At 42.0% G+C, this 12,809-nt stretch overlaps 1 protein-coding gene across 6 annotated transcripts in view; it reads right to left on the reverse strand.

Moving 5' to 3' along the window:
- cabin1 (calcineurin binding protein 1) overlaps positions 1-12,809 on the reverse strand; it is a 120,627-nt gene that overhangs the window by 55,715 nt on the left and 52,103 nt on the right. For all 6 annotated transcript variants that reach the window (XM_037536208.1, XM_037536213.1, XM_037536212.1 and 3 more), the window contains one exon: positions 9,439-9,552. In XM_037536208.1, the coding sequence (XP_037392105.1) occupies positions 9,439-9,552 (114 nt within the window). The remainder of the gene's footprint in view (positions 1-9,438; positions 9,553-12,809) is intronic.

Consider the following 12,809-nt stretch of genomic DNA (forward strand, 5'->3'; position numbering starts at 1 on the left):
AAAACAACTCTGAATGACTGTTCACATCTCATCCGCTGTATTACGCCAGGTCGGCAAGACATTCTTTAACACTAAGCGGCAGCATGAGCTCATTAGCAAACAAATAAATAAGTAATGTAATAATGATAATAGCTCATCACTATGTAAACAAAGTCAGTCAGAGTGGTCTGACGCTATCAAGTTCTTTACAGTGGTGGTGATTGGAAACAGGGGTCATACGGTCGACACCATAAATGCAGCTATTTTATTTACTATCCAAAACCACCAATGAACCTACACCATCTGCACCCTGTGAGTTTTAGATGTGAATAAAACAGAAAACTGGTGGACAGAAAACTGGGGGACTAGACGGCCCTACAATACCCTGCATTTACCTCTCCACCATGAATTATATTATATATATAGATATAGATACATATAGATATATAGATAGGCAACCTGTACAGGGTGTATCCTGCCTTCCGCCCGATGACTGCTGGGATAGGCTCCAGCACCCCCCACGACCCTGACAGAGAATCGGCTTAGAAAATGGATGGATGGATGGATGGACATATGTATACACGTATACACACACACATACATACATACACACACACACACACACACACACACCTTTGCTTTCTATGCTGTAGACTGGGGTTCAATCCCCCGCCTGGGTAAGCCCCCTACACTATACCAATAAGAGTCCTTGGGCAAGACTCCCAACACCACCTTCGCCTTCCTGTGTAAAACAATCAAATTTTAAGTATATATATATATATATATATATATATATATATATATATATATATATATGTGTGTGTGTGTGTGTGTGTGTGTGTGTGTGTGCGAGTGTGTGTGTGTGTGTGTGCGCGCAAATAAATGTTAGGCCAAAAGTTCATTTTAAAACCATTGGAAAGCAGCTTATTCATAATCACTTCATGCAGTAACTCCAAGAACTTCCTCCAGAATGAAGCATTTCACATCAAACCACTTTGACTTTGTTTACACCTTAAACATCTCAGATACTGCGAACAGAAAACTAAACCAGGCTCGACCACTCACTCCATAATACTCCCTCCACATCTCTCGGAGTGTGTAACTCCTCCCCTGGGCTCAGCCCTCGTCCGGCAGCACGGCACTACAAGAATTCCGCTCCTGCGCTCGCAGCCCCGCCGCGACGCGGAGACGCGGACACCCGGAGAGACGCTGAGGAAAATGGAAGAGTAACTCACCATCACCGAGGAGAGGCGACTCTGCCTGAACTGGGTTGTGGGAGGCGAGCTGCTTTTCAACTGTGCTATTTCTTTCTGTCCTTTTTCTGAAATGTTTTGACTTCGTCCGGCAGTCCGAGGCTCGAGGGAACGGGCTGCACGCGCGCAGTAGGAGGAGGGAAAACAGAGGAGAAGAAGGGATGATCGGAGAACGAGTTCGGCTCAACCACATGCGCGCGCTCTCTCTCCTCCGAGCCGTGCAGCCATCGCAAAACAAAACGCCCACGCTCTCTCTCTCTCCCACTCACTCTGACTGTCTCTCTCTCTCTCTCTCTCTCCCACTCACTCTGACTGTCTCTCTCTCTCTCTCTCTCTCTCCCACTCACTCTGACTGTCTCTCTCTCTGATCGCTGCCTTCTTCAGATTTTTTCCGCGCTCTATCTCTCTCTTTCTCTCTCTCCCTCTGCTCTGATCGCTGCCTTCTTGTGCCCCCCCCCCGCTCTATCACTACTCCCCCTCCTCCCACTTTCTCTCTCCTTCTCTGTACACAAGCCGAGGTCCCGCCCCTTTGGATCATTTCAGCCAATCGGAGAGCAGAGGATCCTCTCTGGGCCAGCAGTGTCCGCCCACACACACGATATACACAAACAGAGTGTAAGCAAAAAGGAGAGAAGACAGTGGGGTGTGTGAGGGGAAGAGTGTGTGTGTGTGTGTGTGTGTGTGAGTGAGAGCAAGAGCAGCAGACAGTTCGCTTCCCCTTCCTCCCCTCTTATCTTGTGGTTCCACCCTGGTAACCGCACACACACACACACACACACACACACACACCTGGCTTCCTCATTTCCTGTTGTGTACAGGAAAACACAGTGAAAACCTGCTGACTGTCAGGAACTGAAGCTTGTAAATAAAGTTCATTCTATGTAGAAAACGCCTCACATAGTAATCATAAAATCAACTGCTGCTACTACTACTAACAATAAAAACAAACAAACAAACAAACAAACAAACAAACAAACAAACAACAACATGCATCATTTATGCAAGTACCCAAGTAATAAGCATTTTATTTATTTATTTTTTTACTATTATTGTTATCACTTCAACTTTATGGATGGAAAAAACTTCTGAATTTTAGTGGTAGATAATGTAAATTGTTAAAATGAAAAAAGGCTATCTAAATGAAAAACTGTCTGTCTGTCTGTCTGACTGACTGACTGACTGACTGACTGACTGACTGACTGACTGACTGACTGACTGACTGACTGACTCGTATCAGCGCAACACACAATAACATGCCACCACCATATCAGTGTCACTGCAGCGCTGAGAATAATCCACCACACAAATCAAAATGCTCTGTGGTGGTCCTGTGGGGGTCCTGACCATTGAAGAACAGGGCAACATACTATGCAGAGAAGCAGATGAACCTGAACCACAGTCTGTAATTGTAGAACTACAAATTGCATATTTAAGGAGGCTAATAAAATAGGCAATGTGTGTAGATACAAGAAAGAGTAATTAATGAAGTGGCTTTTAGGTGCGTGCGTGCGTGCGTATGTATATGAATGTATAAACAATATATACTGTAAGAGTTTTTTTTGGTTCTGAAAATGTATGAAAACCACAAAAATACATGCACAGTAAAAGTACTCGATGGGTTTAGTTAGGGTCAGAATTTTAGACTAGGACTGACCACATGCACAGGCCTCTCAGTGTGCCCTTCCACGCTCTCCAGAGTGAGCCACAGCCTCCACACAACAGAGGAGGAGTGAAACACAGGAGAAAGATACAGGCAATACACACAAAGGTGAAGAGGTGATTCCACAGTACTAAATAAATCAGAGTAGAGAGCGACCAAAGCCGGCACCGAGTACTAATAAAGGCGTTTAGAGTTCAAAAAGTGCAAAACTGAATATCCCACCACACTCTACTGAAAATGAAACAGGATTTACTATTTCATGATTACAGAGGAAAGATTAGGGAATATGCGCCCTATCCAAACAGTGGCTGCTGAACACCCCAGAAGGAAGAGCACATTTTCAATACGCAGCCTCTACTAATCACCATAATGCTACGTCTACACCTCACAGCTATGTGTAAAATATCTTCAAAGGGAAGGCAGCTCATTATGCAAGGAAGAAAGAGCTTTAGGGAAAGCTACTGAATGATGTAAACCCTAGAAAATGAGGATAAGGAATAGGGGTGTCTCAAATTTCACTATGGGATATAAAATTTCAATGCAGAAGTGAAAAGGGAAAGATCAACCAACATTTATTTTGTGTTATTATTTTCGGTCCAAGGTCACTTTCACTAACGCAAGACTGCGTCAGGTGAAAGCAGGGCTAAAACAGCGTAGAGGTGAAATGCACACCAACTGTAAAATGGTTTCAGATACAGAAAGTTTTTGTGATTCCTTTCTTGGTGGCCAGTTTTAGGAATATCAGAGCATTTTTACTAAGGCAGCGGCTCCAATTTATGTCAGTATGATCAATATCACATTTTAACAGTGTGAAATTAACCACTTTTAAATCAGAGCCCGACCAGCGCTGCTTATTTCTATCTGCTAAAATAAAACAGAATTAGCTTTCTCGTTTCTATGATGGTTTTAATGAGATATTGGTATACATACAGTTGTACTTTTGGGAGCCTAATAAGAGTCGAACTGATAAACCTGAACACCATCACAGCTGAAAGAAGAAACATACCCTATACTGCCAAAAGTATTTCCTCGTCTGGCTTCACACGCATATGAAATTGAGTGACATCCCATTCTGAATGCATAGGGTTTAAGATGATGTCTGCCCACCCTTTGCAGCTATAACAGCTTTGACTCTTCTGGGAAGGCTTTCCACAAGGGTTAGGAGTGTGTTTATGGGAATTTTATGGGAATCTTCCAGAAGAGCATTTGTGAGGTCAGATACTGATGTTGGACGAGAAGGCCTGGCTCGCAGTCTCCGCTCTAATTCATCCCAAAGATGTTCCATTGAAGTCAGGACTCTGTACAGGCCGGTCAAGTTCTTCCACACCAAACTTGTTCATTCATGTCTTTATGGACCTTGCTTTGCGCACTGGTGCGCAGTCATGTTGGAACAGGAAGGGGTCGTCCCCCACAAAGTTGGGAGCACGAAATTGTCCAAAATCTCTTGGTCTACTGAAGCATTAAGAGTTCCTTTCACTGGAACCAAGGGGCCGAGCCCAACTCCTGAAAAACAACCCCACACCATAATCCCCCCTCCACCAAACACAATGCAGCCAGACAAGGACTGTTCTCCTGGCAACCGCCACACCCAGACTCGTCCATCGGATTGCCAGACAGAGAAGCGTGATTAGTCACTCCAGAGGACACGTCTCCTCTGCTCTAGATTCCAGTGGTGGCGCTTTACACCACTGCATTCGACGCTTTGCATTGTGCTTAGTGATGTAAGGCTTGGATGCAGCTGCTCAGCCAGGGAACCTCTATGCTGTTCTTGAGCTAAACTGAAGGCCACATGAAGTTTGGAGGTCTGTAGAGATTGACTCTGCAGAAAGTTGGCAACCTCTGCGCACTATGCGCCTCAGCATCCGCTGACCCTGCTCTGTCATTTTATATGGCCAACCACTTTGTGGCCGAGTTGCTGTCATTCCCAATCGGGACTGGACTTGTTGCACAGGTGGCGTCTGATCACGGTACCACGCTGGAATTCACAGAGCTCCTGAGAGCGACCCATTCTTTCACTTATGTTTGTAGAAGCAGTCTGCAGGCTTGGTTTTATACACCTGTGGCCACGGAAGTGACGAGCACTTCACTGAATTCAATGATTTGGATGTGTGAGTGAATACTTTTGACAATATAGTGTATGTAAAATGTATCCATCCTTAACCTTTATAGTAATATGCCACAAAAACTTTTATATGAAGAGAACTAACAAAAAATAAAACCAAACAAAAAACTGGGTAGCTCAACCCCCAGTGACACAAAATTATTATTTATAATATTATTAAAGCTGAATTTCCTGCTGTTGGAGTTTTTGAAACTGTCACCAACAAGGAACAGACCATATCAGCAAGCACTGTTTAAATATAGAAGCACTCAAAATCTAAAATATAAATACATCAGCTGATGTTTTGGGTTACTGGATTTTTTCCTTCTCTTTACAATCAGCATCGACAACCTTTTCATACCATTACTATAATAAGAATATAATTTACTAGTTATACTATTATAACAGCTAGTAGTAAATGAAGCTGCATTGTGAATGATAAAAATAGAAGTGATGATTAACATAGATAGAAATATGTTCAAAATAATTATGTAAATTATTCAAAATAATTGAAAAATGCTTACAATAAAAAATCCACTGTCCTGCTAAAATATGACACACTGTATTGAATAAACAAACTGGACAGGCCAGTGAGAAGAGGCAGGCAGCCATGGCGCAAAATTGTTTTGGCTATTGTCGAGTTTCGCTTGTCTTTTTTTGCCAAATCAGCAGCAGTGGAGGCACGAAGTGAGTGGTGGTCTCACTGTGGCAGGGTGTGGGTGGAGGCATATGTAAGCGCATATGCGTGAGTGCGGGTGCGAGAAAGTTTGTGTGATCGTGTGCCCGAGTCCAAGTCAAAGCGAATGAAGTCAGAGCCTGAAGCAATCTAGAACAGCCTGACCCACATCATCCTCACACACGTACGCACATACAGAGAGAGCTCTCAGTTAGCATCACAAGCCAGCCTGTATGATAAATGTCAAAACAGTCAAACGCCACTATTTCAAGACAGACTAGATCACATTCTATTCTAATACGAGTTGCTTTCCCATATTTTCACATGAGCAGACATGCTGTACATATTTCTTGTATTTTATGTTTTTCCTGGAATTTTCTGAGGTTTCATGCATCAATAACAGTCAAAGCTGATGTTTGCATGAATATTTTCCAATCATTACTTGGAATTCCACCTATGACTCTACATATTTTGACAACCTAAATAAATAAATAAATAATAAAGAATTAAACAAACCCATTAAACTTTGCCTTAAATTCCATATGCTTACTTGAAGTGGATACATTTTAATTGGTAAAAATGAAAGGCAAAAAATGACCATGGAAACACGTCTGCTGAACAAGTCATGTAAAACTGAACAGTACTAAGTCTTATGACTGTGCACGTTTCTGGTTTTGCCCAGCTGCAGCAATGAAAAATTAAGTAATGCATTTGTTAACATGTAAGGTACTACAATAATAATGGTTAGTTAATATTATGTAAACATGTAACAACTGCATGTTGTTTTCACATTAAGTGTTGCCTAAAATTATGTAGTGCCAACATTTAAAAACATGAGATACCACATTTATAATACAGTGATTGGATTCTTATTATCTGGCAATGTTTAGGTGGTACTGACGCATTACTATAACATGAGATGTTTTCACTTAAATTACATAAAGTACTTTTCCTTACCTTTTGGTTAAACAGTACAGTACAACAGTTAAGATTATATAATTATGCATAAACACTGATCAGGCATAACATCATGACCACCTCCTTGTATCTACACTCATTGTCCATTTGATCAGCTCCACTTACTGTATAGCTGCACTTTGTAGTTCTACAGTTACAGACTGTAGTCCATCTGTTTCTCTGATACTTTGTTAGCTCAGTTTTGGGGACACATTAATCATAAATTTAGGTGCCTATTGACTTCAACTGTTAGCAAAGTTTGTAGCTTGAGCGTTACACTAAACATTTGAACAACAAACCTGACCTGGATGATTCACTGCATCTGGTGTAAGTGGAAAACTGTGTCTCACTAGTTTTTTTAACAGCGCATAGCAAAGGCCTGTGTGGGGTTATGTGCAGCACAGTGGTGGAATGCTTGGAGCGGTCTGGGGAAAGGAGCTTGTGGGTGGTGTGCAAGTGTGGATACGGGGGCTGTCCTGGGAGCTGGGACAGGTGGGCACAGTGGGTGATAGGTTGGCAATGCCAGACGGCTGCTGCTGCTCTGACACCTAGAGCGGCAACTCTCTGTAAGGCTCCAACACTCAGCCAAACTGAGACCACAGATACCACGGACAGCTCCCTCGAATCCACACAGACAAATACACGCAGGTTTTGTAAAGCACAAAGGTTATGTCCTCATCTCAGCCGGGTTTGTGACCGAGTGCCAAAAACCTCTCCATTCACACACACATACACACAGGGTGACGAGAAAACACACACACACATACACACACAGCACAGCAGTGCCATCTGTCAGCATCATGGCACAGAGCAAGGTCTGGAAATCCAGCCAGTTTTTCCAGAAAGGAAGAGACTTTTACTAATCTGTGTGTGTGGTGTGGGGGACTTGACTGCACTATATCAGACCAACTCATAGGAGCAGAAATCAGACATGTGGACGGACAGCAGCCTCACTCTGCCCCGCACCCAGACTTTATCTGCAGTCATATGCTCAAAAATTACAGTGTGATGAGCTGTGGCCCTTAATCCACACCGCAAATACTAATCCATCTTAGGAAGACGTGCCATACTTTTGCTACGAACGACTACGAGAATGTGCATTTTTCTACATTTCAAATTGCACATATTGTTTAAGATGCATTACAATGACAAATATTTTGTCCATATTTCCGCAAGTTCTTGCATTAGCAATGAAATAACGACAACTTTGTTGGCTGCAACTCAAACATACATAGGCTGTCTAACACCAAACTTGGTACAGTCATGCAGAACAATATTCTGAAAAAGTACATGAATATAAATTAATAGAGTATGTAATCATACATAAATAGTCTAAAATCCTTCATGTACAACAGTTTTATAGAACACATTCCATAACTGAGTTTGCCCAATATATTGCCTGGCAAGTAACACTGTTTGATATCTACTATCCAGTGTTTTATTGGTATCAGCGAAAATGCTAAGAAACTATCAAATATTTTCACTTCCAATCAATTAATCAAACATTATCTTAAAAGAGAAATGCCCACTGAAATTAGATGGGTAACAGCATTGGGGGGCACTAATCGTTAACCTCTTCTACTGTGCAGCCTATACACAGGGGGTCTGGCTCAAACAACGCTCTTCTGTGAGCCTGACAACTTTGCAAACACACATTATTTACTGTTTATTTTTTTTTACAAATTCTTATTGCTCGAAAAGCACATTTCAAACTAGTCCAAGTAACTAGACAAACTAGTTGAAACAAAAAAGAGTGTGGAAGTAAAAAGTTATTGAAAAAATTTTGACTTTTTATCAAAGCGTTGCTACATGTCAATCAATCCATGTGGGTAGAGTTTTTGCGAGTCTGTTGGCTGCAACTCAGACATACAGAGCCTGACTGACACCAAATTTGGTACAGACATGCAGAATAATACTCTGAAAAAGCACATGAATATAAATGATCAGGATATAAAAACATATATAACACATATACACTCACCGGTCAGGTGTATTAGGTACACCTGTTCAATTGCTTGTTAACACAAATAGCTGACCAGCCAATCACATGGCCGCAACTCAGTGCATTTAGGCGTGTAGAGGTGGTCAAGACACCTTGCTGAAGTGCAGAACGAGCATCAGAATGGGGGAGAAAGGTGATTTAAGTGACTTTGAACGTGGCATGGTTGTTGGTGCCAGACGGGCTGGTCTGAGTGTTTCAGAAGCTGCTGATCTACTGGGATTTTCATGCACAACCAACTCCAGGGTTTACAGAGAACGGTCCGAAAAAGAGGAAACATCCAGTGAGCGGTCAGTTGTGTGGATGAAAATGCCTTGTTGATGTGAGAGGTCAGAGGAGAATGGGCAGACTGGTTCCAGATGATAGAAAGGCAACAGGAACTCAAATAACCAACCAGAATCTCTGAGGAAAGTTTCCAGCACCTTGTTGAAAGCGTGCCATGAAGAATTAAGTGAGTTCTGAAGGCAAAAGGGGTCCAACCTTTTACTAGCAAGGTGTACCTAATAAAGTGGCCAGTAAGCGTATGTAGAATGTGTCATTGTAGTTTGACGTTTTATTGTGGCCGGATGTGAACAATTTACATATTTTGACAAAAAAACTGATTCTTAGTACAATTAGTACAATTTCTTAATAGGTTGAGTGAAATCTTTGCCAAAGTTCTTGTCCAAACTCACAACAGCTGCTAGAAAAAACCATTACGGCTGGAGAATCTCAACTGTTTTCCATGCTTTCGTCTTGCATTAACTATGACTCCAAAACTGAGGTGTGGTTGATCAGTTTTAAGGTGTGTACATGTACGTATGTCAGACTTACATTGAACAAATTGGTCTTGTTCCTCTCGCAGAAAAGTCCTTGCGCTGGCATGTGCTTCAGCTGTTGCCATGGGACACTGCTCCCTAGCAACACATCCCTTGCCCATTGCAGGTTCTGTAAAGAGACAACATGTCTTGAGTCAGTGTGTATGTGTGTTTATGTATGTATGTTTAGGTGTGTGTGTGTGTCAGTGGTACTGTGAGAGTGTTACTGTACATTTTTCCTTAGCAAATACAAAAACAAACATGTGCACACACTGTTACAGGTCCTGATGGAAAGCCTGAGAGATGAATATTCAGTCGTGAGTCTCCAGGTTTTCTAATAACAGCTACTGTTACTTCCCTAAACAATTACTCCACATCAGTGAGGAGAAATACAATCACTTCACTCATCACTCACACACATGCGCCACTGTGGCAAACCATCTGAATAAAAAGTGCCTGCTGCTGTTCATCAGCAGTGTCATGAATTTGCTCTTTCGTGTGATCGGGCTGTAAACACAGCTCCACACGATTACACCACATAAACGCTTTTACAGCCATTTTTACTAAATCTCATTAGCCATGCTAGGTTGAGCAAATTTAAGGGCTGATTTAATTTCTCTTAATAATCTGCCACAGAGATTGGAAAATAAGTTATGAAAAAGAAGTCAGTGGAAAGGGAACACAAAGGGGAAGGGATGAACTGAAGTGCTGAAAAGAAGGGAGGTGGATCATGGTAATCAGAAGCAAGTGCTGTGTCAAAGCCAGAGACCACCTATCATTTGTTTCATTTCCAGTCAGAATGGCCATTAAGCACATTTTCAGGTGGTGTTTTTGAGGGGAATAGATATGAGATAATCCACTTGCATAAGGAAGAAGTCAAAGTAAAATAAGTGGGGGAAAAAAAAAAAAAAAACAGGAGGTTTCCAAAACCGGAGCTTAACAAATTATAAAAAGATCCAGAGAAAACAGGACTGTTAATGACAATACAAACCATGGTGGACCACCAACACTGCCAGCATCAAATAAACAGCACTGAAAGCTTTCATCTCTGAGAGTGAGGAGAAAATCAAGCTACTTCAGATCTGAAAAAAATCCACAGGTGTTTCTGTCCATCCTTCCACTATGAGAAGACGACTCAGCACTGTGGGTCTGAAAGGATGAGTAGCTGTTAAGAAGCCACTGGAAATTTTAAAAAGCAAAGTGTCTGACTTCATTGTTGCACAACTGTGTATTAATTACTGTGGTAACTCAGTTAACCATCACCCAGCATAGGCCTTATAACACGGCTTATTTCTTGACCCTCCATGCCCTCCACAGAAATACAGAAAGAACACCAACTGTGCTTTACTGAATGTGTCACTTCTCACTTCCATCCTTTTGGCCTGGCGTGTATTTGCAGGCCATACTAAGCTGTTCTTCAAACAACTGGGGGAACCACACATGCTAAAAATTTCCAGAAGGACAGTAATTTAAGACCTATGTGCCCTCTATGACTAACAAGGACAACCCCACGTGACTGAAGATAAACATACTTACTAAAAAGGGGATTCCCCTCTATAAGCCGCCATCAGATTTCTGTCAGATTTAAACTTAGCTCATCTGAACATGATGTACATGGACTGTGTAAGTATTTTAGTTTATACAGCTGTTTCACTAAAAAAACTGACAAGCATGCTTTTAACACAGTTACCAGGAAGAAGCAATGTGTTGACGGAAAAAGCCACAGCTGCAGGCAGCATTACTCACGGCAAAGAAACGACGTCAATAATCTCTGAGTGCACACACACACACACACACACGATCAAGACTAGGCCTCACAGAATCACAGTTGAGTTTCTACTGCTCTGACTGCGCTGGATGTATTCACACAGCCACGCGGCTGATTACAGGCTTTTCTGCAATTATCTCTGTCTGCTTGCCTCGCGCGCACAGCAGCGATGGATACTCTAATAATCACAGAGGCAGATTTCTCTTTTAAAAGGACAATAGAGCTTTCTCTTTCCCCATAGCGAAATGCCATTGTTATACAGATGCTAATGTGGGGTCGCTACACTCTAACTGCTAAGAGTACAGGCCACATTACACTAGCTTATAACCTCCGCACTGAAATACCACCCAAGGGGCAGAGTAGGGCCGTTGTTGACGAGCCAACTATCGACTAAGATTATGTTCGTCAACCAATTATGTCCAGCTAACTGTTACCTTCATATCATAACCTTGTATCTCATTCTTTTTTCACACTACATAAAACTCCAGCTCCTCTCTACGTTTCAGGAACATTTCTAAATAAGGCTCTCCAGTTGAGCAAACATCTAAACATCTGGGATCATGAGTTTGATTCCTGGTGATACCACAGCAATCCACACGGCCTCGCTTTCTCTCCCCTATGACGCAGTGCGATTCTAGCCAACGTAAAAGCCTGTTAGCTAATGTAACTGAATTGTCAGTTAGTGGTCTTCTCCAAGCCTGATGATCTGTTCGACAACATTATGTGATATCAGCAGTTTGAGAAGTTGTAGTGGAGTTTGTAGTGGACTTTCATGTGTCTTGGAGGATGTATGTGCAAGCCTTCACCCTCCCAGCTTGGCAGCATCATGTACCAGGGAGAAAACCAGACAGCCAGCAGGCACGACTAAATTAGGGACAAAATTTGGCCAAATTTCAAAATGAATGAGTAAGTCAATGAATCAACAAATAACTAAATAAATTTAAGACCTGTTCAAAGTCAGCTATGAGTGTTTTTTACAAGAGCAACAATTTACATTGTCTATATATGTAATAATGTAGCTGCTTCGTAAATTACCGTGAAAACTCTAGATACACTATATGGACAATAGCATTGGGACACCTCCACATTACACCTACAGGAGCTTTTATCACATTCCATTCTAAATCCATAGGCATTCATATGGAGTTGGTTCCCCTTTGCAGCTATAACAGCTTCCACTCTTCTGGAAAGACTTTCTACAAGATTTTGAAGTGTGTCTGCGGGAGGTTTAATCCATTCATCCAGAAGAGCATTTGTGAGGTCAGACACTGATGCTGGATGAGAGGGCATGAGGACTGAGGTTAGGCCTCTGTGCAGGCCAGTCAAGTTCTTCCACACCAAACTCAACCAGCCATGCCTTTATGGACCTTGCTTTGTGCACTGGGACACGGTCATGCTGGGACAGATGGTCTTCCCCAAACTGTTCCCACAAAGTTGAAAATACAATTGTCCAAAATGTCTTGGTCTGTTGCATTGATTTCTCTCCAATGGAACCAAGTGGGATAGACCAACCTCTGGAAAACAACCTCATAGCGCTACCCTAAAACACCTGAACTCAATATTATGAGGTATCCTAATACTTTTGTCCATATAATGTATTTCTGTAAAATAAGACCATG

Source organism: Pygocentrus nattereri, chromosome 29 (assembly GCF_015220715.1).
Source record: "Pygocentrus nattereri isolate fPygNat1 chromosome 29, fPygNat1.pri, whole genome shotgun sequence".
NCBI classification, from domain to species: Eukaryota; Metazoa; Chordata; class Actinopteri; order Characiformes; family Serrasalmidae; genus Pygocentrus; species Pygocentrus nattereri.